Source organism: Xylaria bambusicola (genome assembly GCF_022495145.1).
Source record: "Xylaria bambusicola strain CBS 139988 unplaced genomic scaffold F5B22scaffold_11, whole genome shotgun sequence".
Taxonomy (NCBI): domain Eukaryota; kingdom Fungi; phylum Ascomycota; class Sordariomycetes; order Xylariales; family Xylariaceae; genus Xylaria; species Xylaria bambusicola.
Genome location: NW_025953564.1, coordinates 175,814 through 201,706, shown reverse-complemented (window position 1 = coordinate 201,706; position 25,893 = coordinate 175,814). Strand labels below are relative to the sequence as shown.

At 49.1% G+C, this 25,893-nt stretch overlaps 10 protein-coding genes across 10 annotated transcripts; 7 read left to right on the top strand and 3 right to left on the bottom strand.

The window, feature by feature from the left end:
• The first annotated feature begins 30 nt into the window (after nucleotides 1-30).
• On the top strand, nucleotides 31-1,427 carry F5B22DRAFT_598178 (uncharacterized protein). The gene has a single exon (XM_047974346.1). The coding sequence runs from the start codon at nucleotides 270-272 to the stop codon at nucleotides 978-980; it is 711 nt and encodes a 236-aa protein (XP_047832755.1). The 5' UTR covers nucleotides 31-269; the 3' UTR covers nucleotides 981-1,427.
• A 702-nt stretch (nucleotides 1,428-2,129) lies between these two features.
• Nucleotides 2,130-3,504, top strand: F5B22DRAFT_49941 (ubiquitin conjugating enzyme-like protein). Its single transcript, XM_047972427.1, has 3 exons — nucleotides 2,130-2,338; nucleotides 2,407-2,744; nucleotides 2,877-3,504. The coding sequence occupies exons 2-3, from the start codon at nucleotides 2,570-2,572 to the stop codon at nucleotides 3,242-3,244; spliced, it is 543 nt and encodes a 180-aa protein (XP_047832754.1). The 5' UTR covers nucleotides 2,130-2,338; nucleotides 2,407-2,569; the 3' UTR covers nucleotides 3,245-3,504.
• F5B22DRAFT_50092 (family 33 glycosyltransferase) lies at nucleotides 3,433-5,416 on the bottom strand. The gene is made up of 3 exons (XM_047972449.1): nucleotides 5,094-5,416; nucleotides 4,783-4,976; nucleotides 3,433-4,717 (listed from the first exon to the last, which is right to left on the bottom strand). Exons 1-3 carry the CDS (start codon nucleotides 5,326-5,328, stop codon nucleotides 3,764-3,766), a joined length of 1,383 nt encoding a protein of 460 aa, XP_047832753.1. The 5' UTR covers nucleotides 5,329-5,416; the 3' UTR covers nucleotides 3,433-3,763.
• Nucleotides 5,417-7,451: 2,035 nt separating this feature from the next.
• F5B22DRAFT_598171 (uncharacterized protein) lies at nucleotides 7,452-7,705 on the top strand (the record flags this gene model as incomplete). The annotated part of the gene is made up of 1 exon (XM_047974345.1): nucleotides 7,452-7,705. A coding segment is annotated over one exon (220 nt), but the record flags the coding sequence as incomplete, so codon positions are not given.
• An 849-nt stretch (nucleotides 7,706-8,554) lies between these two features.
• F5B22DRAFT_49610 (cation efflux protein) lies at nucleotides 8,555-10,992 on the top strand. The gene is made up of 3 exons (XM_047972403.1): nucleotides 8,555-9,527; nucleotides 9,592-9,810; nucleotides 9,861-10,992. Exons 1-3 carry the CDS (start codon nucleotides 8,926-8,928, stop codon nucleotides 10,711-10,713), a joined length of 1,674 nt encoding a protein of 557 aa, XP_047832751.1. The 5' UTR covers nucleotides 8,555-8,925; the 3' UTR covers nucleotides 10,714-10,992.
• Nucleotides 10,993-12,018: 1,026 nt separating this feature from the next.
• On the top strand, nucleotides 12,019-13,910 carry F5B22DRAFT_49522 (mitochondrial carrier domain-containing protein). Its single transcript, XM_047972393.1, has 2 exons — nucleotides 12,019-12,634; nucleotides 12,723-13,910. Exons 1-2 carry the CDS (start codon nucleotides 12,262-12,264, stop codon nucleotides 13,391-13,393), a joined length of 1,044 nt encoding a protein of 347 aa, XP_047832750.1. The 5' UTR covers nucleotides 12,019-12,261; the 3' UTR covers nucleotides 13,394-13,910.
• Nucleotides 13,911-14,159: 249 nt separating this feature from the next.
• On the bottom strand, nucleotides 14,160-17,203 carry F5B22DRAFT_49498 (uncharacterized protein). Its single transcript, XM_047972390.1, has 2 exons — nucleotides 16,696-17,203; nucleotides 14,160-16,581 (listed from the first exon to the last, which is right to left on the bottom strand). The coding sequence occupies exons 1-2, from the start codon at nucleotides 16,728-16,730 to the stop codon at nucleotides 14,427-14,429; spliced, it is 2,190 nt and encodes a 729-aa protein (XP_047832749.1). The 5' UTR covers nucleotides 16,731-17,203; the 3' UTR covers nucleotides 14,160-14,426.
• Nucleotides 17,204-17,943: 740 nt separating this feature from the next.
• Nucleotides 17,944-19,204, top strand: F5B22DRAFT_644480 (peptidase C13 family-domain-containing protein; the record flags this gene model as incomplete). Its single annotated transcript, XM_047978431.1, has 2 exons — nucleotides 17,944-18,485; nucleotides 18,565-19,204. 2 exons carry the CDS (start codon nucleotides 17,944-17,946, stop codon nucleotides 19,202-19,204), a joined length of 1,182 nt encoding a protein of 393 aa, XP_047832748.1.
• Nucleotides 19,205-20,013: 809 nt separating this feature from the next.
• On the top strand, nucleotides 20,014-22,467 carry F5B22DRAFT_644479 (uncharacterized protein; the record flags this gene model as incomplete). The annotated part of the gene is made up of 5 exons (XM_047978430.1): nucleotides 20,014-20,805; nucleotides 20,882-21,130; nucleotides 21,185-21,362; nucleotides 21,420-22,211; nucleotides 22,283-22,467. 5 exons carry the CDS (start codon nucleotides 20,014-20,016, stop codon nucleotides 22,465-22,467), a joined length of 2,196 nt encoding a protein of 731 aa, XP_047832747.1.
• A 116-nt stretch (nucleotides 22,468-22,583) lies between these two features.
• Nucleotides 22,584-25,027, bottom strand: F5B22DRAFT_644478 (uncharacterized protein; the record flags this gene model as incomplete). Its single annotated transcript, XM_047978429.1, has 7 exons — nucleotides 22,584-23,183; nucleotides 23,236-23,855; nucleotides 23,924-24,008; nucleotides 24,063-24,192; nucleotides 24,254-24,303; nucleotides 24,364-24,928; nucleotides 24,987-25,027. 7 exons carry the CDS (start codon nucleotides 25,025-25,027, stop codon nucleotides 22,584-22,586), a joined length of 2,091 nt encoding a protein of 696 aa, XP_047832746.1.
• Nucleotides 25,028-25,893: the final 866 nt, after the last annotated feature.

Genomic DNA, 25,893 nt, shown 5'->3' with positions numbered 1-25,893 from the left:
CAACTAACTACTGCTTACAGCACTACCTCACTAACTTATTCGGACAAGCACTGAAGTACGCCTGGGCATAGGTAGTATTCCACCACTGAGAAAAGTCAAAAACTCAATACCACCGCATCTAATCCCGCGTCATAAGCCTCATTTCACAGCAACCGCTTGAAAATACGCATGCCTCGCCTTTGACCGTACATTTTCTTTCTCATCCTCTTCCGACTATCAACACGCGACCAAACGCGTTCCGTGACCGCTAGTTGATCAAGTCCGACAAAATGTCTGGCAAAGGCTCAGCCTACGGCACCCCGGCGACGGACACGTCGTTCCGGCGGGCCTACGATCTCGACGAATACGCCGAGAAGGCCAAGGCTCGTGAAAGCAACGAGCGCGAAGAAGCTAAAGCACGATACGAGGCGAAGCTGGCCGGAAAGAAATACTACAAACCAATGACCGGGGATGAGACGCACACCCGGGCACGACGCGACGTGTTAGACTTGGAAGCAAATGTCGGCAAGACGATGCTCGTGCCGGCAGGCGCGGGGCAAGGGAAACGCGGACGCGGCGCCGGGTTCTACTGCTCCGCCTGCGACCTCACGTTCAAAGACAACATACAATGGGTCGAGCATATCAACAGCATGCAGCATTTGCGCAACATCGGCGAGACGGGAGAGGTCAAGAAGGCGAGTGCCGAGGATGTACGGAGGAGGATAGACGAGGTATGGGAGCGTCTGCAAGAGCAGAAACGCGCGACCACGACTACCCTCAAGGAGCGGCTTGAGATCCGCGAGGAGGAGGAGGCCAAAGCAAAAGAGGCGAGGAGGGTGAAAAGACTCGAAGATCTAGCAAGGAAGAAAGCAGACAAGGAGATGGCGGAGAAAGTCAAAACCGAATATGGTGACGATTTGCGGATCGAGGGCGAGCATGACGAGGACGATATGATGGCAGCGATGGGCATTACAGGGTTTGGGGCTTCGAAGAAGAAGTGAAGATAATGGAGAGAAATATGTTGGCATGTTTGATTTCCTAGTGTTTACCTACCAACCTGGGGAACGCAAAAATTGGCGTACAGGAGGTGGTATAAGTGCTCTGATAAATCCCAGTCAGGTTAGCTCATGGCGTTGTTTTGGGGGAAACACTTCAGCATATGAATCGGCGTTGGGTGTTCTTGGTCCACAACACACAAGTAAGGGTAGCTATTGCTATTGCTCGAACTCGTCAGTTTGGACGTGGTTTGCATTTCGATATATACATATATATATATATACCCATAGTCATATATTCAAGAAATGTACATATCAAAATTCCTCACTATCAGATAGCTGTGTACGTGGAACGCAGAAGACAAATTCTCAGCATCGGGACATTGATCCGGTGTTTAATAGAATTTGGATGTTGAGTCGAATCGATGGCTGTGATGTCGAAATGTCGACGGCCCATTTACCTAGTAGGTAGTAAGTATTTGCATTCAACATCACAATATCTCTGCGGCATGTATCGAGGGGCCAGCTCTAGGTATCTAGAGCGGGCGCTAATGCAAGCACTAGCAAACTACATAGGGGGTTGCACGACATGATGTACATCCATTTGCCCAGGGTGCTGCCCAGGGATGTTGATTGCATGTTGATTGCATGTACGAGGGTGCATGAAGCGCACCCATCCTCACCATCCTTCTTTACAGTAGAAAAATTGTCACATAGTATGCGCATGTACCTACCTACATACCAGTAGGTAATACTTACGAGGTAGGTACTCTGCCCCGCCATCTAGAGCGGGGTTCTACTCGTGCTCATTTCTTCAGCTCATACCTAATCATTGGCGTTTCGCTCATCACAACCTACTTGCCTACTTTACCCTACTTACCTATGTACCTATATATATGTAGGTATGTATGTAAGTAGGGAGCAGTTGAATTCAGCACCTACCTACTAACCTATCGTTTAGCTGCTGTTTGTTCCTGCTATATCATCGATAAGCGCCTTGCTTCCTCGTGAATCCATTTGGCTCGTCCCGTGCATCCGACGTCAACTGTGCATCCCACTTCGTCCCACTCTCCCGTTTCCACCTTATCCGACCCGCTTCCTCGATCTACCTACTGCTGTACGGTAGTATAAGTACTCATCTAGGTACATCCATATGTTAGCTAGGTCCTACCGTTTCTTCTCCTCTCTGCAGGACGTCAATGTGGTTCGTACGCGGTAGGGGCCTGACTGAGTCTGAACTACCATAATCTTGGGTAGTAGGATAGCCTCCGGTGGCGAGATAATCAATCCTCAAGCTTCTATCTTTTCTTGCCCATCTATTCAATCGTGCTTCCACCTACCTGTGCGCGGTACTGTAGTCTAAGGTTTGTCTTGATTCCAAAGTTTCTATTTGCATCGAGCACTCTAGACACTAACATGTGCTGTTCCATAGACTGCCGTTATTCGATGATAATATCCCTTTGCGATCTTTGGACCCCACCAAGCATCCCATCAAAGGTACCCCGCATGTTCTCTGCATCGCTGTCATTTCGACAATAAAAGTACCGCGCTTGCGCTTTCGAGTGTGGAGGTTGAAGAAGAGTAATCAAAGGAAGATGGCCTCTCCTGCTGCACAGACCAGCGCGGCTGGGACCTTGTTGCAGCGGCAGCTCAAGGAGATCAACACAGCTAAGGACCTCTCTGGCATCTCAGTGGGACTCGTTCGCGATAGTAACGTCTTCGAGTGGGAGGTCTCGCTCATGATCCACGATGACTGCAAATATTACGGTGGTACGTGATTGTTATATGTTCACCGCGACGGACCATGAGCCACGTTATGTATTGCTACCAGTTTTTGTCCGATAAAACAGCCCATACAATACCTTGTCGCAAACAAAGGATCGTGCTAATTTATTTTTTTAGGTGCCATTTTCCGCGCACACCTCACCTTTCCCCGAGATTATCCCCTCATGCCACCCAAACTCGTATTCCAGAATCCCATTCCGTTTCATCCGAATATCTACCCGAATGGCGAACTGTGCATCTCCATCTTGCATCCCCCGGGCGAGGATTCGTACGGATACGAAAATGCAAACGAGAGATGGACTCCCGTACAGACCCCCGAGACCATTCTCCTGAGCGTGATTAGCCTGTTCAGCGAACCAAACTTGGACTCTCCTGCCAATATTGACGCGGCTAAACTTCTGCGCGCTGAGCGCGAGGGCGGCCCCAAGGAGTTTAGGAAGAGGGTGAGACAGTGTGTCAAAGAGAGCTTGGGCGAAGATGATTAGATGCGATAAGGAGTGGCTTTCGTCTGCCGCGTAAGGGCCAAAAGAATGAGAGCTTCGAACGGGAAAGGCTCTGGTTCGACACTATCAGCTGCTGGGATGCTACGAAATATACTAAAGACAGCTTTTTCGTAGGTCATGACGATATCAGGAAATCGAACCTCATGTTTCTAGCTTTTTTTTTTTATTCATACCAAGACGGTCATCATCAGCATCATTGCCAAGATAGCGAGGGGGCATTGTTTCGGAGTTTGTTGCATGACTATACGAGATGAAAATTTAGTAGCCTCTTCAATTGCTATATTTAGCTGCCGTGGCACTCATTTCTCTTCGCAGATTGTTGAATTTATTAATCCATATGTGCCTATCGCCATCCTCCTTCGTAATGCAATTGCTTTGTTGTGTATCTTAGGATCCATGGCTAGCTGATTGGTCATCCAGTCCCTGAGAAAAGCACGATATGAGATGGGAGGTCTTTGGTTCAAATCTTTCATCTTGTTCATTCTCTTCGACTCATCACTTTCATACCGTAAACCCGAAGACACGCCCGAGAACGCGATCCCACTCCTCATCCCACCTCAACTCGCTCTCCTTTCTGGCACCCCTCCGCAACGTCGCCAGTTCTTTACCATTCTCAGCCCCGCCACCGAGGAGTCTTGCTAGGATATCCGCGAGCTCGTCCGCCGTTTCGAACCCGCGCCCGTTTACGCCTTCCCTCACAAGCTCGCCGAAGCTCGCGTATGCCGAGTACGCCGCCACCGGCAGTCCTGACCCGAACATGTCCACCACCTTCATGGGCAGGTCGACGCCAGAGCTCGACTTGTGCAGACATACACCTAGATCGGCGCTGCGCAGTAAGCCCGCGTAATCGCTGATGGACAGCCAGGCCGTCTGAATGTGAATCCCAGGGAGACGATCGGCCTTCTGCAGCCTCTGTATTTCTGCTTCGTAGTACGCCTTCTGTGGGCCCTTCCCCGTTATTATGGCTAAAATGGGCACGCGTGATGGCTTTTGCGCGTATGTCACCAAGGCGTCGAGGAGCAGTGAGAAGTCCTCGTCCGGTGTCCATGACGTGCTACTCACTACCAACTTTGTCTTCCCTGATAAGATGCTCTCGGCAAACGGAGCCGTAGAGGGCAGTTTGGCGATGAAACTCTCTCGCTCTGATTTGGATGCGAGCGGTTGGAATATGGTTGCGGGCCTGTCGTGGAGTGTTACGATGGGCGATTCGGTGATGTTGTATGGCGGACCAAGAAGCGAACGCTTCATCGCGTGGGTCACGGTTATATTCGCTGTCGGTGCACATTGTCCTAATAAGCATTCGTACGTTTTGGATAGCGCTACGAAGGGATGGGATGGGCCCTTCGTGCCCGAGAGAATCGTCCAACCGTAGTTGTGCCAGTCTATCATGAGCTGAGTGTTGCGCAGGATAGAGATTATGAATGATATGGCTAGGGTTGGGATTGAAGGGGGGTTCTACGTTTCTTGTTAGAGTACGAGAAAAGAGTGTGGGGGACTGGGATAACCAGTATGTTATATACCTGAACCAAGAGCCACGTGGACGCTGGCGTCGCATAGCCCAGTACTCGGAGCAAGGTGATTACTTGCCATAGAACCTTGAGAGGTCCGGAGATAATGAAAGGGATGGCGGACGATCTGAGAAATTTTGGCGGAACTGCTAGACCATGAATTGTAACATTTGGATTTTTGAGAAGATCTGGATGTGGCGGCGATTCTAAGACATATGTTAGTTGATGATGCGAGAAAGATGAGGTGTCTCTCCCATTTTTCTGAAGACGCTGTTGACATTATTGTTCACAAGACAAAGTGATGAACTAAACGATGGACATACCATCATACCCAATCAAATGAACAGTTCCTCCATGCCGGGCGATGCTGAGCGCATGGTACTGCATCCGAGGGCTTCGGCCGATGTCTCCCAGGACCAAGATCTGCACGGAAACCGACGCATGGCCCAAGCTCGTTGATAACCGCTCATATCGTGAAGGGACCAGAATCAGGACCAAAGCTGTGGCTAAGAAGAGCCCACCGAAAGTAGACCAGAGAATTATGGTAAGTGGTGACATCTTTGTCGCTGTGTTATTTGCGAAGTGAGCCTGTTGGTCGCTGGGGACTGGCAATTATGAAAATGAAGGTAATGAGCGACAGTGACTTTGAGTCGGGTAAGTCTAGGAAGGTAAGCCCCGATTACATTCCAACTATATCCCCATTCGTGAAGAAATATTTCTGTTGAGTTTGTATGTTAAAATGCTTCGCAATCCCTCAGATGGAAAAGGACTGCAGTTTGCGCATTGTGTTGCTGTATCTGGTATATGTGGACCAATGACAGTGGCTGACGAGGGGGGGTTACACTGTCTGTAGACACCTGTGGGCTTGTGTTATAAGCGCCAGACTGTAGGTACCTACCTATCCACCATTGCTGCAAGGACGGAGCACTTATTCAACACAGTTTATGGTCACGCTCGAACACAGTAATTTAAAGTATGAGAGACGTGAAGTGTAGAATTTTTTGAATTTTTTTTCTCTTTTATTTCATTCTTTCGTAAAGTGATATGTGCTGACAAAAATGAGATCAATGAGTTTCAAGGAAATGATGTATAACAATGAACTCACACTTACCTAATGCTCCAATCACTTACTGGGGCTCTGCGTCTGGAGACGGTGTGATAGGATATAGTGTCTTCAGATGGTTGTAATTCATTGAAATGAACTGGTATCGATCGGTATAACCTATATAGATCTAGCATGCTATATGTTGTATCTGAGAGCTTGAGTGAGATAAGGAGGGTGCATTTTACGAATGTGGTCTTGACTCACCTATCAAGGTGATTATGTCGCTTTTATAATGAGAGGGTCAGCCCCGAACACTATGCATACAAGCTTAAATTATGCGTACAGAAAAGAACATTCATAGACACGTGAGAAGCAATTATGGATGCGTACGGGTGTTGGGTGGGTATGTGGGTGTCTGATTATAGCTATCTCCCCTCAGTTGTTGGCTCATCAAAAACTCATCTTCGATGCTTGCATAATCGTCGATTCCTGCAACACTTAATCTTATACGATATTAACCTTACGACGATTTCATAACGCCTTGTCGGATGTGTCCTGAGCGCCTTTGCGGCAGATAGCGGCTTATTACATAGTTACAATATGGAGAGCTCACCTCCTGCCAGTCTATATAAAACCTTGGCTCGACGAAGCTCAGGCAGGTTCACCCACAGCATAATCTACGTCATTTCAACGGTCACAGTTTCACTTCAACTTGTTCAATATCTTGGTCTTGATGATTTTAATCGAGACGTCTAGGGCAGGGAAGGTCCTGACGATTATAAGTTTTCAGCATCAATATACGACGGTAGCTGGAATATCACGATACATGGGTTGGGAACAAGGACTCGCGGCTATTATTGAGAGCGTATATGTGCGTCTATGACAGTCTTCGGCAGCTTACTTTACCCGACGACAGCAAAAGCAGCAACAGCACGGCAATCAAAGCTAGGGACTGAAACAGGCGTGGGAGATAATCCCTAGAATCATCGTAATCTAGTTTCTTTTTATTGATGAAGTAGAAGATAATATCAATCTTAGCCTATATCTGAGATCCAAGATGATATTAATTCACATCGACGTCACGTATCCAACACTCCTTATAAAATGGATATAAGCCTGTGAGTTGAGCCGTATGTGAATAAAGGAAGCTCGAGATACTTGGTACAAATATAGTTATACTAAGAAGTTCAATAGCCTTGGTGATACTCATGTAGGCTTAAGGATGGGCTCAAAGGCTTACGCTTCTTTAGATAAATGCAAGAGAAGAATCACTGTTCCATAGAAGTATCTAGGTCCTGTTAAATAAATCCGGTTGATAGTAACTAATCTATTTTATCTTTACATATCACTTAACGTACCTTGAGCAAAATTGAACTCTGAATACGAACAAGTCATGCTGCTCTTCTTCTTCTTTATCTTCTTCTCCATCTATGTCACGAAGCAGAGGGAGTGAACTGACCATATTGATAGCAAATTTTAATAGCTAATAACACCAAGCAATTTAGAGCTGATTATGCTGTTCTTCTTTAAATCTAGCTATAAGGAATTACAAATTAAAGTGATGAGGAATAGGTATCTGTTCTATCATTAATATCGATTTAAACAAGATGAGATAGACTTAAATTATGCTGCTACATACGTTTAGAGTGTTCCAACTGACTTGGTGTCCATTGGTCATGTTCCTGTACCTACAAAGGCTGTACATTCAAGGTAGTATATTTTGTACCTTACAGTACACTCCCAGACGTAAAAATTCGAGCGCAATGTTTCAAGTAGACAAATTGCAGCATGCAGTACTACATACGGTGACAGTGACAGAGCTGAAAACATCGCCATCTTCACGTGCATCGTGGTAGGGTAGTGGACTCTACATCTACACTAGGTACACCCTAAACCCATCCAGCGATGGAATCTATATCAAACTACTCGCGACCTACTTACATATATGCTGAGTCAGAATCGTCATATGCATATCTTAATGTATTGTCTGCCCGTGTAAAGCACCACTATGTAACTTTAGTAAGATATAAATGCTACTAGGTAGGTCATGTTTTTGACACTATTTATAGGTACATGCTATATTTTCCTTAAGGGGGTCAATGCGGAGACGCCACTGTAGATGCAACCTAATTCAAATTAGGTAGCATATATCTAGAGTACTAATACCTAGGTAGGGACAATGTCGATTTAAGTTAGCCGGTTAAGTAAGAAGACGACAAAAAGGAAGGTCAAATGCATGTACACTACATATACATGTAGACTTGGATGTACTTAGCAGATAATTGATTTGGCACTCACGGGGAATCAAGTGCATCATCAACCTCCAACTCCCCGGTCTTATGATAAACAACCTTAAGGTAGGTCGCATATGGTCGCCAGGCCCTCAGCCCTTTGGCCTTTGTCTATGCTCTTCCTTCTTTGTTTCCTCCTTTTTGAGATGCTTCTGATCGACCTAACTCAACCGAGAGCCAGAACTATATAGGTACTAGGTAGGTACTTGTGTCTTAGAGAGGTACTCGGAACTTATCTAAACCCCACCTCTTGCCTTAGTGCGCCTACCTACCTTAGGTACCTACATACCTAGACCCCTTTATGAAATGCGCCAGTGCCTCTACCTATCTTGTACTTACGCGACTTAGACACATGCGCTGGATCTATGCGTATAGGTACCCAATACAGTAGCCTCAATTAGGCCAGATTCGACCCGACCGACTGCCACAGCGACATTACCGTTTCCTGCCCTGCCGAATGCGGGTGTCTTGTGCCAAAATAGGTCAATTCAACAACGCTGTGTAACAGGTAGTACCTGCCTGTCAATTGACCCAAAATTCATCACGAGAAGTTTGCACCAGTCGACGAGCTGTACTTCGCGGCTGAACGAGACGACAACAGCAGCAGCGACTACGACGAGGGCCACGATAACCGAAACCGAAACTCAACGTCGATACGATAAGGCGACGCTTCATCATCATTCGTCACCCGTCACTGCAATCTGATATTTTAAGCCCCCCTATACTATTCTCACCTGCTTGAACGACTACCTGAGGAGATCAATTTGGCTGGAGCAGGTCCAAGCACTGTGGGCAAAGGTATCTCGTGTTAAACACCCCATGGCCTCGTCGTACGCTCTCCCGCAGGCGCCTCTGCCACATAGCCATAGTCATGGCCATAGCCCTCACAGCTCCATCGAACATCTCCATAGCCACAGTCATTCGCCTCCTTCTTTCGGCCATTCCAGGTCGCGTTCGAGCCTTTCTAGCACATCTTCCATGCGATCCCACAGTCACAACCACAGTCATGCCCACGGCCATGGCCATCATCACAGCCATAGCCGTAGCCACGAGAACATTGAAGATGATATCCAAACCCATAGCCGCCAGAACATGTCTCAATTCCGCGCCAACGCGCTCGTCCCCTTACAACGGCGAGAAAACCGACCATCTCCTCTACGTCAAAACGCCGAAGATATACCCAATCCTGGGGAATCTAAGATCGAAGCCGCGCCGCACAACCACACACATGCCCCCAATGGGCACCACCACCAAGAAGACGGCCAAGGCCATACTCAAAACCATAACCATGAACCTCACCATAGTCACTCCCACGACTTTTCGAGGTTTACGGGACTCCTGCTCCCATACACGTCCAATTGGCCTCTTGTCCACGCCATAATGACGGACAAAGACTCACGACGCATCTTCTACTTCATGGGGTGCGTCTTCTTGCATATTTTTCACCTGCACTACGTCACTAATGCTAACATCGGCGAATGGCAGGGTTAATTTTAGTTTTATGACTGTACAAGCTGTCTACGGCTATCTTACCGACTCCCTAGGACTCCTTAGTGATAGTATACACATGTTCTTCGACTGTGTTGCGTTAGCCGTTGGACTGTTTGCATCTGTCATGAGCAAATGGCCGCCGAGCGAGAGGTTTCCATATGGATTTGGTAAAGTCGAGACCCTGAGCGGTTTTGCGAACGGGGTTTTCTTAATGTAAGGAAATGGTGGCCTCTTGACTGTTCCATATTAACTTGTCTTTGCAGACTAATCAGCCTCGAAATCATGTTTGAGGCTTTTGAAAGGTTGCTAGAAGGAAGAGAAACAAAGCGTCTAGGGGAACTTTTCGTAGTCAGTACAATGGGCCTGGTAGTTAATTTGCTGGGAATATTCGCTTTTGGCTCTCATGGTCACCATCATGGTCATGACCATGGCCACGGCCATTCTCACCATCATCACGGACACTCTCATGCTCATAGCCATGGCCATAACCACGAGCAGAAGTTAGATCATGACCATGATTGTAGCACTGCTGAGAATTATAAACAGGACCATGGACATGGACATGGGCACAGCCACGGCCACGGTCACGGTCACGATAACGAGAACATGCACGGGATTTATTTACACATTCTCGCCGACACATTAGGAAGTGCTTCGGTCATTGTTTCGACGGTGTTAACCTACTTTATGCCTTGGTCAGGATGGGACCCTCTAGCATCTTTCCTGATTGCGTACCTCATCCTCATCACGGCGACGCCGCTTGTGAAATCATCAGCGCAACGATTGCTGTTGACCAATACAGCAGATACGGAGTACAATCTTCGCAACGTGCTTTCCGAGATCACCAACCAGCGGGGTGTTGCGTCGTACGCTGTCCCCAAATTCTGGACCGACGATAGAACCGGCAGCGAGACGGGAGGCAAGCTCCAGGGCGTCATGCACGTGGCGGCTATGCGGGGTGCAGATCTCGAAGATGTTCGCGACCGAGTCCGGAACTACCTTTCCAAAGAAGGGATCGATGTTACAGTCCAGGTAGAACGCGAGGGAGACGGTACCTGTTGGTGTGGACTAGGCCGTACGAGTCCATTGTCGCCCAGGCTCCCGGGAGGGTTTTGATTGCTTGCTCTGAGTGAGTGAATGGGGAAAGGGGCATTTGTAGGTATACGTGGATGGGATGGGCGGGTACTATACACATATCGAACAGTGGCTTTATGATACCAGTATATAGGAGGTTGCCGGAAGTTGATTATGTCTACATGTATATATAGCTATGTTCTTGGTAGGCATTTGGTAATAGGGCCTTCCGTTCTTTTGGTTGACATATCGGACATGAGACGGTGTTAATGAATAATTGTCTGATGCTCAGATGCTCAGATGCACAGGTGTGCTTGCGTGTGTGCGAGGAGACAGAATAGGGAAGGAAAAGGTTCAGGGACTTCGAAACGTATGTGTGCAGGTATATATATATCCGCCTCCCCTGCGGACAGACACGTCGAGACATAACATGACAGCTTCCCTAGTTCATCGCAGTCAAATTTTATCACAATCTAGAAATCCCATCCTCCCTTAGCCTTTTTGTGCACTTCGTGCTGTTTACCCTCAGAAGACTGGAATGCTCTAGGATTAATCATATCATGCAACAGGCTTCTGATCCAGAATTTAAAAACAACAATACGTACGTCACATTTCTCGAAGAGGCGCGCCAACCGCGGAAAACCTGAGCCGACTCCGGCCTTTAAAAGAAAGTCCCATACTGCTTGATTACTAGTAGAGAGTGTTCATGGTCCGAAGTTCAACTGGGGCCCAATCATCAGCTCGCATTTATCACCTTTTCTCCGTTCACATGTCCAAGACATGGGGGCTGGTTCTGTACTACCACGGCAAAGCAAAATGCGCGGTAGCTAACAGAAGCGTGTGGGGAGAGGGAGTTTTGGTGTGGGATGGGTATCCCTTGAGCCGAGGCACCTTGCCTTGACGTCGGTGTGCCGCTCGGCCGCTAATTGCCGGCCGTGATTGAATCAGTGGTTGCGATTCATTGCGCACCTCTAGGTACAGCGAGCGAGGCAGGCGGGCAGACAGATATGCATACAGGCAACCTTGTAAATCGGTAGATCTGGTGTTGCCCTTTGGGTCTACGATATATCTTGCCATCTTGCCATCTTGTATTCCGTATTCCATATTTAATTCTCGTCCTGTGATCTTTTGTGTTGTACTTTAGTCCTACGTCATCTTAGGCTTCATACTCACCCCGGTCTGGGTAGCGATAGCTGAGCGATTGAACTGAACCGAGACGGGCTTTTTTTCTTTTCATTTTCCTGCGAAACCAGCGATTCGCCTACCGAGCTGTGTATCGCGTAGCCAAGCTCACGAAGGTTATCTTGCGCTGAGCTGAAATTCACATATCTCGTTAGCCCGCGGAATATACGTCGGACACAGAGCATACCTACAAAAGACGATAGAATAAGAACACACTTCGTTTGGCCGTGCCATATTCTACCGGACGTCCGGATCGCGAACGAGAGAAACCACTCGTCTCAAAACTTCAGCTAGATCGTGAAGCTCTCTGTCCCTGCTTATACATCTTGCCTCACTCCGCCTCATTCGGCGACACCCCCCTCCTCCGGCCCCGCCCCCTCTTGTTCCCCCATCCACGACAACGTCACAATGTCGAAAGAGACCTCTTCCTCTCCGAGCGCGGCTCTCGCCAACCAGAAGTTACAAGATGCCCTCCCTACGCGCGTTTCCGACAATTTGCCGCATATTCCAGAGACCAAAGATGAAGTCAAGGCAGACGTCAAGGCGGCGGCGAACAGTCTGGGCTCGCAGCTGAGGTCCTTCGCGGCCGGTGGTTTCGGTGGCGTCTGCGCTGTCGTCGTCGGCCACCCTTTCGACCTCGTCAAGGTCCGCATGCAGACTGCCGAGAAAGGCGTCTACTCTTCGGCCATCGACGTCGTGCGCAAGAGCGTCGCTCGTGATGGTCTGCGGCGCGGGTTGTATGCCGGCGTTAGCGCGCCACTCGTTGGTGTCACACCCATGTGTATGTTTGTTTGTGTTCACCGACATCATGTATCCCATCCCAGCACATACGCAATACGCATAGCTAACGGATACTGAAAAAAAATTAGTCGCTGTCTCGTTCTGGGGCTATGACCTAGGCAAGCAAATCGTCACCTCAGTTTCCTCGCCCTCCCCAGACGGCTCGCTCTCCATCGCCCAGATCTCCACCGCCGGCTTCTTCTCCGCTATCCCGATGACCGCCATCACGGCCCCCTTCGAGCGCGTCAAGGTCATCCTCCAGGTCCAAGGCCAACGCCTCAAGCCAGGCGAAGAACCCAAATATAAAGGCGGTCTAGACGTCGTCCGTCAGCTCTATGCCGAGGGCGGCCTGCGCTCTGTCTTCCGCGGCTCCGTGGCCACGCTCGCCCGCGATGGCCCTGGTAGCGCGGCTTACTTCGCCGCCTACGAGTACATCAAGCGCCGCCTCACACCCCGCGATCCGGCCACAGGGAAACCCCAGGGTGAGCTCAGCCTGCTCGCCGTTACGGCCGCTGGTGGTGCCGCCGGCGTCGCCATGTGGATCCCCGTCTTCCCTGTTGATACAGTGAAAAGCAGACTGCAGACCGCCGAGGGTAACGTCTCCTTGTCATCCGTTGTGCGCGAACTATACGCTCGCGGCGGCGTCAAGGCTTTCTTCCCGGGCTTCGGGCCAGCGCTTGCGCGAGCTGTTCCGGCTAATGCGGCAACATTCCTCGGCGTCGAACTTGCGCACCAAGCTATGCGGAAAGCCTTTGGATAGATAGATAGATCGGCCGTAAAATCGCCCCTTCGCAGAAAAGATATAGATCAGAGCTGTCCTGGTCCGTCACAGGGCCTAGGAATGGAACGGGCATGTACGTCCGGGCTGGAGGAGTTCTATCTTTCTGATAGTAGACCAGCACATGCTTGAGCGTACCTACCTGGGTAGTCTTTACCAGGATAGAAGATGTCTGGCTGTAGATGCATTTGCACCGCTCAAGCCTTCATTGCCGTCTCCTCGGTCCATCAACCCCGGGCTTCGGGGGAATCTAAGAAGTAAAATACATCGACCTTGGGTCTCATGTCTCTTGCTAGTACTAGTTATGAGAGAGCTTAGAAAGCACAGAGCGACATAGAATAGACCTGTCTGACTCGGTTCCAATAACAAAGATACCGCTTATACTGTTGCATTTATTATTACATTGCTGAACCCCGCGGTTTCTTTTAACTTGGGTAATATATTGATAACTGCTTGTCATCATTCGCAGTATTTCAAGCATTTAAGCTAAATTTCCCATTGCACTATGGGGGAGCGGGTATCTAGGGCGCTGCCTTTACTTGGACCTGTGAAATGAAATGGGTCATCTTCGTTCATGTTCTGAGGTAATCACAAAAACAATCATTACGATCCGCTTCACAGATCAAGCAAAAGGCCAAAGTCATTACATTCGACTATTTTTTATTAGGTACCAAAGCAGATATACGAGAAATGAAAAACGCTCAAATCCATTTTAGAACCCACAAGTACTAGAATACGTAGATAACGCCCTCGCTGTTCTAATGCCGTTGCTATTTTGTTTTAGAAGCATGCTACTGTTGAAAATGCCCAGATCCCATTTTGTCGTCGTGATTCATCGGCATGCTTGCCTGTAGTGAAGTGGTCATGAAGTCATGGACAGCTATGTGGTTTCGAGAAGGTCTGAAGGAGAAGAAGAGGGGAGAGGAGTGTGTATCTCGAAGTAATATATAATGTATATGTGGAAGTGGGGCGCGCTCATTTATCATTTCATTATGGTATTACACATGGGTATCCTTCATCGTTCAGTGACAGTCCATCGTCTTTTGGTGGAACTGAAGTCGCGAAGCCGCTCAGCTTCGCCGGGTGGCCTGGGAGCACCCCATAGTCCACTGCTCATACTAGTCCATCGCTGAGGTACTGAGTCTTGATCAAATGCATCACGTTCTTCCTCATGGTGTTCGCAGATTTCATGCTGGTTGTGGGCAATAGACTTCTCTCCGTCCGATTTCGTTGTCGTGTAAGCTGCGTTATCCGCATCGACGAGAGACAACGGCTTGTCATTGTTCAATGTAGCCCCTTTGGCGTCTTTATCCTTGACAGTTTTTTCGTGACTGAAGTCAAGAAACATGGGTGCTTCTAGCTCCTTCTCATGCTCATTTTCTTCTTGCTTTGGACTCCATAATCCCCAAGTACCGGAACCTGAACGATCTGGTCGAGTTACTGAGAAACTCGATACGCTGCCGCCTGTGTTCGCATTGTAAACAGATGGCCCCATGACTAACGAATGGGGCCCCGACGGCCGTCTCATACTTCCTAACGATGCATTGGAGGAGTGACCTCGACTACCACTAGATGAGCCCCCATAGAGAGAACCGAAATTGATATCCTTCAATGCACTGGTATACCCCGAGTGGACACGGGAAACACGGGGATGAGGTCCTCCTAAGGATGTTGATCGACTAAGACCTGTAGGTGAGGATGAAGTAAGATGGTCGGTGTTGGCGAATAGCTGAAGCTCGTATATCTCCGGCATCGTCGCTCTCGACATCGGTAGTGCCGTGTGTAAGGACGTAAGCGACTTTTCCCGGGTGAGATTGATGTTTCGTGGGTCGAAACTGGCTCGTCTTTTGGCTACTGTTAAGGAAGACATGGCAATATCGGCAAGCACTGGCTGTTGCGTGAGGGCGCCGATAAGCGCATTGCAGCCGGCACCGTGTGAAACGAGAACAACAACATCCTCGATTTCGGTATCTTCATCGCCATCGATGGAGCCGTGTGTCCCGGTCTGGTGGGATGCATTACTGGTCCTGGTCACCATTGCGCCTGCATCCTCAGTTGAGCCGTACCAGTCAACTAACCGCCTTAGGCCTTTTCTAAATCTATGGTGCATAGCAGCCCATTCCTCTGGTAATACTCCCCCATCGCCCCATGCTAGGCTTTCTCGCGAAGAGTCCCATTGGTAATCTACAGATACGCAGGCGTCCCGAGCATGGGCCACATAACCCTTGGGAATTGGTTCAGAGGTGGATAACGCATAAGACGGAACAGGATACACGTAGCCCGCCGAATGACCAGTCCCTTGAGATGTTCCATGCAATCCCCTCGAATCTGTATGCCCATTGGCGTTGCTCTCGTGGTCTGTTAAGCTGCCAGCAAGATGAGACAGCGTGTCCAAGCTAGAAATACTATGTGGGCCATGGACCGGGGGTGTTCCAAGAATGCCATTATGGCTCGACAGGTTACCCCATAGCTGACTAGACGCGCTCGAGTGTACACGAGCGTGAAAATGAGGGTAGTCGTGATAACTCGATCGACGCAACAACTCTGCCTTGGCAGTAGCTAGCATAAGTGCTGACTTCGGAGGCGGCGTGATATGTTCGAAGTAGTCAGGAGACAGCCATTCGCCAAGAAATGCATCCAGACGGAGAACGGACTTCTCAGTGGACCTAGAAGCATTAGAAGCTTCTTGAAGACTGACTGAGGCTGGAACGGGAACATCAGGCCGTGTCTTTGTTGGGGCGGGGTTCGAGAAGGATGAAGCTTGGGTGAGTCGTAGATCCCCTCTATGTGTTGGCGACGGCAGAGCATCTGCTGTCTTGAGGGAGCTAGAAGATGTTGTAGGATTCGAAGCCAGGCCGGCGCTGATGGCGACAGAAGTCTGCACACATCGAAGAAATGGAGAACTGTGAATGACAACGCGGAAGCGGCGGCGACGGCGCTTGGGAGAGGGCGACAACAGCGGCGATGTGGATATGGAAGGTACTGATTCGGAGGTAGCATCAACAGCTTTCCTTTCGATTTCGGTTTCGGCTTCATCCCGCAGGATAGCAGCTATGCGCGCGCCGACTGTCCTGGAATGCATCCATCCTCCGTAGGTGAGAGGAGGATCATAGGGTGTCGGCGAGCTCAAATGCCATTGTTTGTCGGCAGCATCAAGACGGTTTCCATGCCTGCAGACGGTCGAAAAAGGGTGGTTAGCGTTATGATGATAGCAAGCAAGCTGCTTTTATATGGTATAACCTGGGCTGTATAGATACAAGGACAGGGCTATCGAGACAACGCACCTAACCACAAAGATATAGGCCGGGGGACGCCCCATGGCATTGGCAGTCGAAGCTGGAAGGACAAGTGCTGAGTATGTGCTTGGGCGATCGTGGATTGAGTATCAGTTTGGTCTATGGTGAGCTGAAAATGGCGAAGGTGATATGATACAGTCGCTATGTTTTTTTTGTTTGTTTTCGTTTTTTTTGGCTCATGCTGAGTCGTCTTCGAGGGGTGGTGTTGGATTCATGGTGGTTATTAAGTACCTACCTACCCCTACTAGCAGTAGGTGACGCTAAGGTGGAGAGGCATATACCTAAGTAAGTACTATAGTAGGTAATCTGTAAGCAATTATATGCCAGGATGCAAGCATGTGTACACCATAGGTACATGCAGGTACACCCAGGAGAAGCATGTGATTTTCTCTGATGGACATACTACGTACTGTTCTCGACTCTAGATACCTACTCTGTTGAATCTCGTCTGGTTGGCACTCTCTTGGAGCTTGGAGACTCTAAGGAACTTGCCGATATATCCCCATATGCGCTTGCCGTTGTCGGAGTACGAAGAAGAACAAAGGAATAATGCAGTAGCACTCGCTATCTCGAACCCCTAAACTCCCGAATAGTCTATAGATACTCTACCTACACTAGGTACAGGCTGCATAACTCCGTATGACAAATCCATATTCCAATTCTCCAATTCCTGGCGAGTCAGTCCTAAGCTGCGTACTTAGGTACATGCGCGTAAGCATCGAGCATCCTTCGTATGCCAGCCAGCACTCTTCATCTCTCCTCCCCGCCTGGAAGGGACACAAAAAAACAGAGCCGCACATGATGACATGGGAAGAAGCAAGAACATCTTAGCGTACGTAGTGACGGGATACACTACCGTATGAAACCCCAGGGTCCAATCTATTCTTAATCAGACATAGTTTCCATCATCATATCGCCCGTCCATTCCGATTTTGTCGACAGCCCAGAGTTACCAGTACGCATAAGTGCATGAGAACCCCGCTCTACCTGTCTAGGTACCCAGGTCTTGAAAGTGAGGTACACTGTGCATAGTTAACACTGCACAGTGTCGTAGGTGTCAGATCAGTCAGCGCAAAGGAGGCTCGCGAGCATCATCATCATCATCATCATCATCATCACCACCATCGTACATCAAGATACGCCCCAGCGCATTTCAACTTTGCCATTCCGGGCCCCAGGTCCGTTACAGAGGATAGGAGGGGTCATCAACATAGAAGATAAAATCAACATACAAAAATGAAGCTCTCACGAATACTCCAACTACCGGTGCTCCTCGGTTCCGCCCTCCTCGCCCCCGACCATCTCGTCGCTGCCGAGCACACTAGCAATTGGGCCGTCTTGGTCGGCACCTCGCGTTTCTGGTTCAACTACCGCCACCTCGCCAATGTCCTCTCCATGTATCGGACCGTCAAGCGCCTCGGCATCCCTGATTCGCAGATCATATTGATGCTACCCGACGACATGGCCTGCAATCCTCGAAATGCCTTCCCCGGCACTGTCTATAGCAATTCAGACCGTGCCGTTGATCTTTACGGCGACAATATCGAGGTCGACTACCGTGGGTACGAGGTCACCGTCGAGAACTTCATCCGCTTGCTTACAGATCGCGTGGGCGACGAGATGCCCCGAAGCAAGCGCCTCTTGACCGACGACCGAAGCAACATTTTGGTATACATGACAGGCCACGGCGGTAACGAGTTTTTGAAGTTTCAGGATGCCGAAGAGATCGGCGCCTTTGATCTAGCTGATGCCTTCGAACAGATGTGGGAGAAGAGGAGGTAAGACGGACGAACCCGAGCCTCTAAACGGCCATTCCCTGGTCATGACCCTGCTAATCATGATGGTGCCGACACACAGATATCACGAAATCCTCTTCATGATCGACACATGCCAGGCCAATACCATGTATAGCAAGCTGTATTCGCCCAATATCATTGCCACGGGGTCCTCCGAGCTTGACCAGTCATCCTACTCACATCATGCCGACAGCGACGTTGGTGTGGCCGTCATCGACCGATATACGTACTACAACCTCGAATTTCTCGAGTCTGAAGTGCGGGATCTGAGCAGCAAGAAGACAGTAGGGGACCTGTTTGACAGTTATACGTACGAAAAAATACATTCCAACGCGGGTGTTCGATACGACCTATTCCCGGGTGGGGCAGATGTCGCCCGGCGCCGACTGTTGACAGATTTCTTCGGAAACATTCAGAATATTGAGGTCGATGGAAGTAAAAACGCGACGGTGGATGACGACATGCTGGTACTCAGTCGGACTATTGCTCGGTTACGCGCTATGGCAGACCAGCAGGATCTGGAAGCCAACAACGTCACAACATCCGCCAATGCTAACACAAAACCCATAAAGAGAATCCAACCTGCCAAGTCGCTCACTAGTGATAATTGGTGGAGTAAGAAAATGGTGGGAGCAACAACGTTGGCTGGATGCGCGGCCCTGTGGAAGCTGGGGTCATATCTGGAAGGATCTAGGAGTTGATGGGTTTGTGTGTAAAATGATAAATAAAAATTAGCAATGCATCCATGACCAATCGAGGTCGGGCGAAATCTCAATTGTGGTGAAACTGTGTATAAGCTTCAAAATAATCATGTCGTACGATCCCGCTGTCGACTATATTACCGTCGGAATAGGTAAACATGCCGGCATCTTGGGGCCTACTTTTGGTGGGCGAAGATTTTTAGTTGGAAGAGTCTCTTATCTAGGACAGCTTCCAAAATGAAATGTATTGTGGCAACATATCTAATGACGCTTGATATGCAATTCAGCAAGATCGGTTTGTTGTCGCGATATGGATTCATGACTTCCCCGGGTTTCCTTCCCCACGCCTAAAAATCAGTAGCTCACCAGGTAAAAGCGAGCCAAGGCGAAGCACTACCTACATAATGTACTAGGTTAGGTATGATGTTCACTCATCTTACAAGTTTTTTCTTAGTTTTTTTTTGGTCGTCACTTCGCACCTCCTCAACCTCACCGGACAGACGCCACTCCACATAGTTTTCCGAAGTCAAAAGGCTTTACACTCATTTACTTGGACAAGCGAGACAAGTACAGTACCGCCTCTCTCACACCAATAGCTGCTGGATCACGTCTTCATATTAGCCATCATCCATAAGAATCTCCATGACCAAACACAGTCATATATTTACTGATCATACATGCCATAGCAATCATGAAAGTCAATGAGAAGCGGGCATCCTCTCACCCAAGTCTTATATACCCGCCTCGACCAGCTCACCAGTTCGGCCCCACCACCCTTCTTGTCGGAGCTGGCCTGATCCCATCGCATCATGTCTGGCTTGGTGCAACCAACAGATGCACTGCCCCTCGAATCGATTCATCTTTCTATCCTTCCCAAGACGACGCACAACATCACCTGGTCACCCGACAATGAGCTTGCAATTGGCTGTGACGACTGTGTGATTATCTATGTACCTGACTTCACCCTCTGTGCTCCCGTCATCAACGGGCAAGAAGGCCCCCGACAATACAACGAAGCCGCCCTGCGCTTCCCTGTCGCCCTGCTGAAGTCCCACGAGCTCAACAGCCACCTGTTTGAGAACGCCGGCCAAGACTTTACGAGTTTTTCGTTCTTCACGGGCTCGGGGAACGGAGTTCTCACCGGTCACGGTAGTACCCTGAACCACACCGTTGCGTTACAATGGTCACCCGGTGGTCTCGGCCGCATGAGCCGCTCCGTCCTTGCTGTCCTCACATCCGCCGGTATAATTACCGTGTACTGCCAGGGCGCGCCTGATGCCGTCGCTTCCTCCAGCGCCCATAATGCGGGCTCCATAAGACCCTGGATCGCTGCCTGGCATGTCGGTGCCGGGATGCTGGTACCTGCCACCGAGGGCCATGAATCTCCCGACAAAAAGGAATGTATCATTGCCTTTGCGTGGGCAAAGGATACTGGAAGCAAAGCTACACTCTTAGCATATCTAAACACTGATCACGAGATTGTCCTCCTCCGAGTCCACGCCACTCACGAGACTAAAGCTCAGCCCGGGCACCCAGGTATTTGGAGCGTGCTAGAGGTTGCCCGTTTTGTGGCCGATGGACCTCATTCCATGCCGTCTGATGTAAGTACTGTGCTGCATTACTCAGCGGTCAATTCGATTAAATTTAACACTCAGGATTTCCAACTAATGGCCCTAGCCCACGGATCCAGATTACACATATGCTAGTTCCTCATTTGCGCTAAGCTGGAGCCCATGGTTAAGGAGAGGGAGCTCGTTGACGTGCATTCTCTCATATGTATCACACAACTATATCGGCTTCAGACAAATAATCATTGATGATACGGGAGAGGGACTACATATGTGCGATGTCCGTGTTAATCGTGCTGATGCGAGCGGTGTGTGTCTCCATCTATCGACCGATGCCTTTGTGGTATGGGAGGACAAGGTATGCAGCGCCACCAACACCCTCCTACCGCCCATGAAACTAAAGAACTGACAGATCTGGACGGTGCCTGGTTCCAACATCTGTAGAGGCGTCATTGCATCGCCTACTAGAGTTCAGGCATTTGAGTTGCCGTTCGACCATACCTCTCCTGTCCCCAGACATACGACGGACGAGTGTGGGACAACCTACCCATCCCAAGAAGATCTACTACACATTGAAAATCCAATCACCGGTTTGTTCTCTACACTCTCATTGTAGCCCTTTTTGTTCCGACTGACAGACAGTGTAGGTCTAATCATTCATCAACCCTCATCCCCCCAAAACACATCTACACCATCCTATACCCTGGTGCGCCTCTCCGCTACACACGACAACTCGGCCTGGCATCAAACAAACCTCATACTTCCCCCGGAATTCGAGGGCTCTTTTAATGGTCCCGGCTGGGCTACTGAAATCAGTCAGATCATTGAACACCAGCTTCCCCGTGCCCTTGCTCACCGTCAAGGAAATGCCAACACAAACGGCCAAGATGAGGGAGATTTCGATTCCGAAGATGAGGACGAGGACGACTTCGACAGTGATCTAGATTCAGAGTTTGGCGATGAAGATAACGCTAGAGTTAGTTTCTTCGGGATTCGCGGCGTGGACACTGAGGACCAGGTTCATCTCCACCGCGTACGCGTCTGGGGTCTGACGGCCAGCCCTGCTGGTGGCACCAGTGCCGTTCTTATTAGCCAGCACAGTAACCTCGATTTTGAGAGGGATACCTTTGCTGGGCTCAAATGTCGCGTTCTCTTCGGCACACATGTACGTTCACGGGTCACGGGCGAGAACGAAGTAGGAATTGGCGCCATCCCAAAGTCGCTGAGCACAGAGGCAAAAGCATGGGAATGGATGTATGGTGGTGGTCCTCCTGTCCCGGGCTTCAGTATCCCAGCTCAGACCTCGGGTGATAATCGCACAGCGCTGAGAGATCAGTTTGAAATCATCGCTAGGACACAGAAATGCATCTTCTGTGAATTGCCACTCTTACCTCGAGATGACGGTAGCTCATCTTGCTGCGACAACGGACATGTCTTTGGTTAGCTACCCCCTTTCCCAATTATTACCGCAGGTTCCGTAACTGACTGACCTTATTTGCTCGTTTGACAGAAAACTGCGCGAACACTGGTGTCCCCGTTGTTGCACCTAATATCTCGCGTACGTGTGGCATCTGCGGAATGAAGTGCCTCAATTCCGACGAGTTGCTGAATATTGCTCCTCAACTAAAGGATCTCATAGAGCAGGATATCTCGCCGGAACTGTGTGGTGGGTGCGGTGGTAAGTTTGTGGGTTAAGCTAATAGCTGTCAAAAACATGCTCGTATTGTCATATGCTATAGTGTTCGTCATATATCTGTTGGCTAGTGCATTTCCTTCTCATTTACATGACCACTAAGATCGACTGCGTTCGATCAGTTAGGCTCAGGTGCCACAATAACCTGCTCGAAGATGTGAGTGTCGTCGTGATCCGGAGCCTCACGATTGCCCATCCTATGAAAACAGGAATAGCAGAGACAAAACCAGGGACATTTTGTACACCGATTGGCACGTCGACCACTTGTCCTTTGAAAATCCGTAAGACATTCAGGATTCTGGCAGCGCGCCGGAAACCAATGCGTATCTTCCACGAAGAGCAGTTTTGTCGCAGGGTCTGTCTGAACCACCAACTTCCACCTCTTGTCACTGATGTCTGGTCTTGAGATCGCACGACATAAAAGCCACAAAACAATAGTATCCTTACGAACAGACCTCTGACCAGCAGCGAGAATAGCCGCGTCTCTTCCCTCTATAGAGAATCGATAGTAACCGAGCGGGAGCTGGGTTGCCTCGACCTCGAAGCCAAGGTCATACGGGCAGATAGGCCCGTTCAAGGTTTCCTCGAGGTCCTCAACAATGATAGGCGTCTGGCCCGTCTTATCCTCATACTGAGGATCGCAAATGAGGCGATATATAATCCTTGACTGCGTCTTCTTTCCCACATTCGCTTGAAAGTAGGATAATGGATTACAGCCCTATCACTTGGTTAGCTCTGTGTAAAGAGCCTACTATGACTTGAAGACTTACAACACTAAGAAGAACTTTGACATTTTTGCTTCCGATCCATTCCTGTACTCTATCTTTCTTGAGCCGCTGGATCCCTAGGGCGGACCGACCCACGGAGGAACCTAGAAAGATATCGTATGGACTTGGTAAAGGCCACACAGATATTGCAGCGCCAGCCGATACAGCTGACTGCCACCCAGATGGATCGAAATTGGCTAGGACTGCATGCTTTAAGCGGATTCCCTTCCTTCGTGCACGAATCTGGGCGTAGTCCAGACAATGCTGCACGTGGCGTAAATGACCCGGGTTGCAGTAACTCCCACCGCACAGGACCACGGCAAAATCCCTGCCGAGCTTGAGCAACCGTTCAACTTCTGACTCGAGAACTTTAATCCCGGAGTCAAAAGCAGCACAGATATACCTCTGAATACGTTTAGGTGATAACCAAACGGCGCGGTTAGGGTGAGAGCCGATTAGTACTATATTCTCGTTGTGTGATTGTGCGTCCAGCACACGCTTCCTCTCTTCAAACCTCCTAAGGAGGACCGCAAGTTCACCGGAGGGCCAGTCTGGCGTTTTGATAGCCCTCTCAATATAGCCCTTAACACGATCATTCGACAGATAGCTACCTCCCAGGGTTCCTTATCACGCATGACAAGTTAGGCTTATTGAAGCATTTTGGCTAATTGATGAACCAAAGGAATCTTACCTGCCCGCCAGTTCTGACCGACGTTAGACTGGCTGCATAGGAACTCCCCTTCTTCATCGAAATACACACTCTGTACCTGGATATTCTGGTATCGTCAATGTTTGCCATGTCACGATCGTGCCAATTATTGGATACATACAAGAGTGCTACTCCCGTTATCGGCTACAGCGATATTTAGAGGCTTATTCTTTTCATCCGGATCCTGGAGAAACTCCCAGAGGCTGCTACGTCGAAACGTGTTGTGGCTATTAAATGTCGGTTCGCAAACACTACAAGCCGCTGGAGTCAGTGATTACTCTTTGAGGTAAAGGTTTCGGAGGTTTTGCGTACTCCCGAGACACACTTGTGCCTCTGGTAGCGAACTTGAACTCCAGGAGTAACTAGAACAGGGAAAAAATGATGGTTACATACTACAGTGCCGCAGCCTGTCCTTCACTCACGAAGTAAACCGTGATATCGCATTCGGACCATAGTGGAATGATTAACTTTCGATAAAGCTCCATATACTTATTAACATCATCAACCTCTTGATCTTCACAGAGGTAAGTAGGGTAGGTGAGGACTAGCCGTTTGATAGCGACGTTGATACTGGTGGCTTGGACCAGTGCCTGATCGCGAAGCCATTTGAAGTAACGATTCAATACGTCACGAATCATTTCTTCTGTGATTTCCCTAGGGACAGATGTTGCTTCGATTAAATCATTTCCGCCCGGAAGGCAACTCAACTTTTCAGGATTGATACCCGCTAAGTATGAGAACATGGTTTTGAGCGGGTAGCTCGTATCTTGGTCGAGACACCTTCGACCAAATTCGAGCCGGCCGTCTACCAATGCGGCGAATGCCACAAACTCGAAATGAGCCATACCATCCTGAGATCGGTCCGGATGTCCCAAGTCAGCAGCGATGGGAATTCGGGAGATCGTGACACCCTCTTGGTCGTTGATCCTCTGCATGTATGCCAATGTCATCTTTGAAGATGAGGTTCCGAAGTCCAGGCCTAGGGAACTAGATGAGTCTTCGATTAGTGAATGTTCTTACATTGAAGGCAATAACTTTGACTAACGCTTCCTTAGGTGTCGTCTTCACGCGCTTCACCTGCGACATTTCAACGAGCCGATATGACGATGCAGCTAGATTTTGGAGGCTGGTGATTGGCGTCTTACCAATTGGCCTGCCCATTGCATGTTTCACCAGGAATTGAAGAAGGGAAAAAAGAATGGAATTCAGGTTTGATCAGCTGTTGAATGGGGCGTGAAGAGCTGGAAGGGAAGTCAATTGAGTGAGGTCCCGCCAGTGAGGCGGGGAGATCCTCATAATAAATACGAATGGTACAAGCACCCCTTTTGTCTTCGACCCAGGCTATCCATCTATTGATTTAATTGTTGGGTAAGCCTACCGCGTTATTGCAGATACGCGGATCTGATCTATCACATTCACCATATTTGGCCCAAGCGTCTAATATCTACGAACTCGGTGACATCTGGGCGTTCTCGCAAACCCCACCTATTTCAGCACTTGTGACTTCATTATCACTAAAATTCTCGAGCACCATCTCCATTAACACTCATGACATGAGACTTGAACCTATTCTATGTTGATATTGTTCTCTCGTTGTGACGGGAGCGTCGCTAGTTAAGGACTGCTACGCTACGCAAAAGGCATGAGACTCATATTCGGAAAAGGGGTTGACTTTGCCCATACATTAATCTAGACAGACTATAGATTAATCAAATCTTGTGGCTACAGGAACTTAAATGCTTCTTTAATTAACATAAATGGCTACTGCTTATATATAACACACACAGATCGGTCTTCAAAACACAGAAATCCCGTCAGCGTTGAATTAAACATTATGTGACACTTGACAATGCTCACGATTTTCCTCCACTCCCCGGCAAGATTTAGGACGTCTTATAAGCTCGGGTACCATGTAACCCGGATTTCGGCCACGTGCTTGGAATCGACGGTAT

Bases quoted from the DNA above. Each gene is read 5' to 3' on its own strand.
- F5B22DRAFT_49941 (XM_047972427.1), top strand. From the start codon at position 2,570: ATGGCCTCTCCTGCTGCACAGACCAGCGCGGCTGGGACCTTGTTGCAG. The intron at 2,745-2,876 runs GTACGTGATTGT...TTATTTTTTTAG, and splicing joins TGACTGCAAATATTACGGTG to GTGCCATTTTCCGCGCACAC.
- F5B22DRAFT_49498 (XM_047972390.1), bottom strand. From the start codon at position 16,730: ATGGGGCGTCCCCCGGCCTATATCTTTGTGGTTAG. The intron at 16,582-16,695 runs GTGCGTTGTCTC...GACCGTCTGCAG, and splicing joins GCCTATATCTTTGTGGTTAG to GCATGGAAACCGTCTTGATG.
- F5B22DRAFT_49610 (XM_047972403.1), top strand. From the start codon at position 8,926: ATGGCCTCGTCGTACGCTCTCCCGCAGGCGCCTCTGCCACATAGCCAT. The intron at 9,528-9,591 runs GTGCGTCTTCTT...GGCGAATGGCAG, and splicing joins CGCATCTTCTACTTCATGGG to GGTTAATTTTAGTTTTATGA. The intron at 9,811-9,860 runs GTAAGGAAATGG...TTGTCTTTGCAG, and splicing joins GCGAACGGGGTTTTCTTAAT to ACTAATCAGCCTCGAAATCA.
- F5B22DRAFT_598178 (XM_047974346.1), top strand. From the start codon at position 270: ATGTCTGGCAAAGGCTCAGCCTACGGCACCCCGGCGACGGACACGTCG.
- F5B22DRAFT_50092 (XM_047972449.1), bottom strand. From the start codon at position 5,328: ATGTCACCACTTACCATAATTCTCTGGTCTACTTTCGGTGGGCTCTTC. The intron at 4,977-5,093 runs GTATGTCCATCG...CATATGTCTTAG, and splicing joins TCATTTGATTGGGTATGATG to AATCGCCGCCACATCCAGAT. The intron at 4,718-4,782 runs GTATATAACATA...CAAGAAACGTAG, and splicing joins CCACGTGGCTCTTGGTTCAG to AACCCCCCTTCAATCCCAAC.
- F5B22DRAFT_49522 (XM_047972393.1), top strand. From the start codon at position 12,262: ATGTCGAAAGAGACCTCTTCCTCTCCGAGCGCGGCTCTCGCCAACCAG. The intron at 12,635-12,722 runs GTATGTTTGTTT...AAAAAAAATTAG, and splicing joins CGTTGGTGTCACACCCATGT to TCGCTGTCTCGTTCTGGGGC.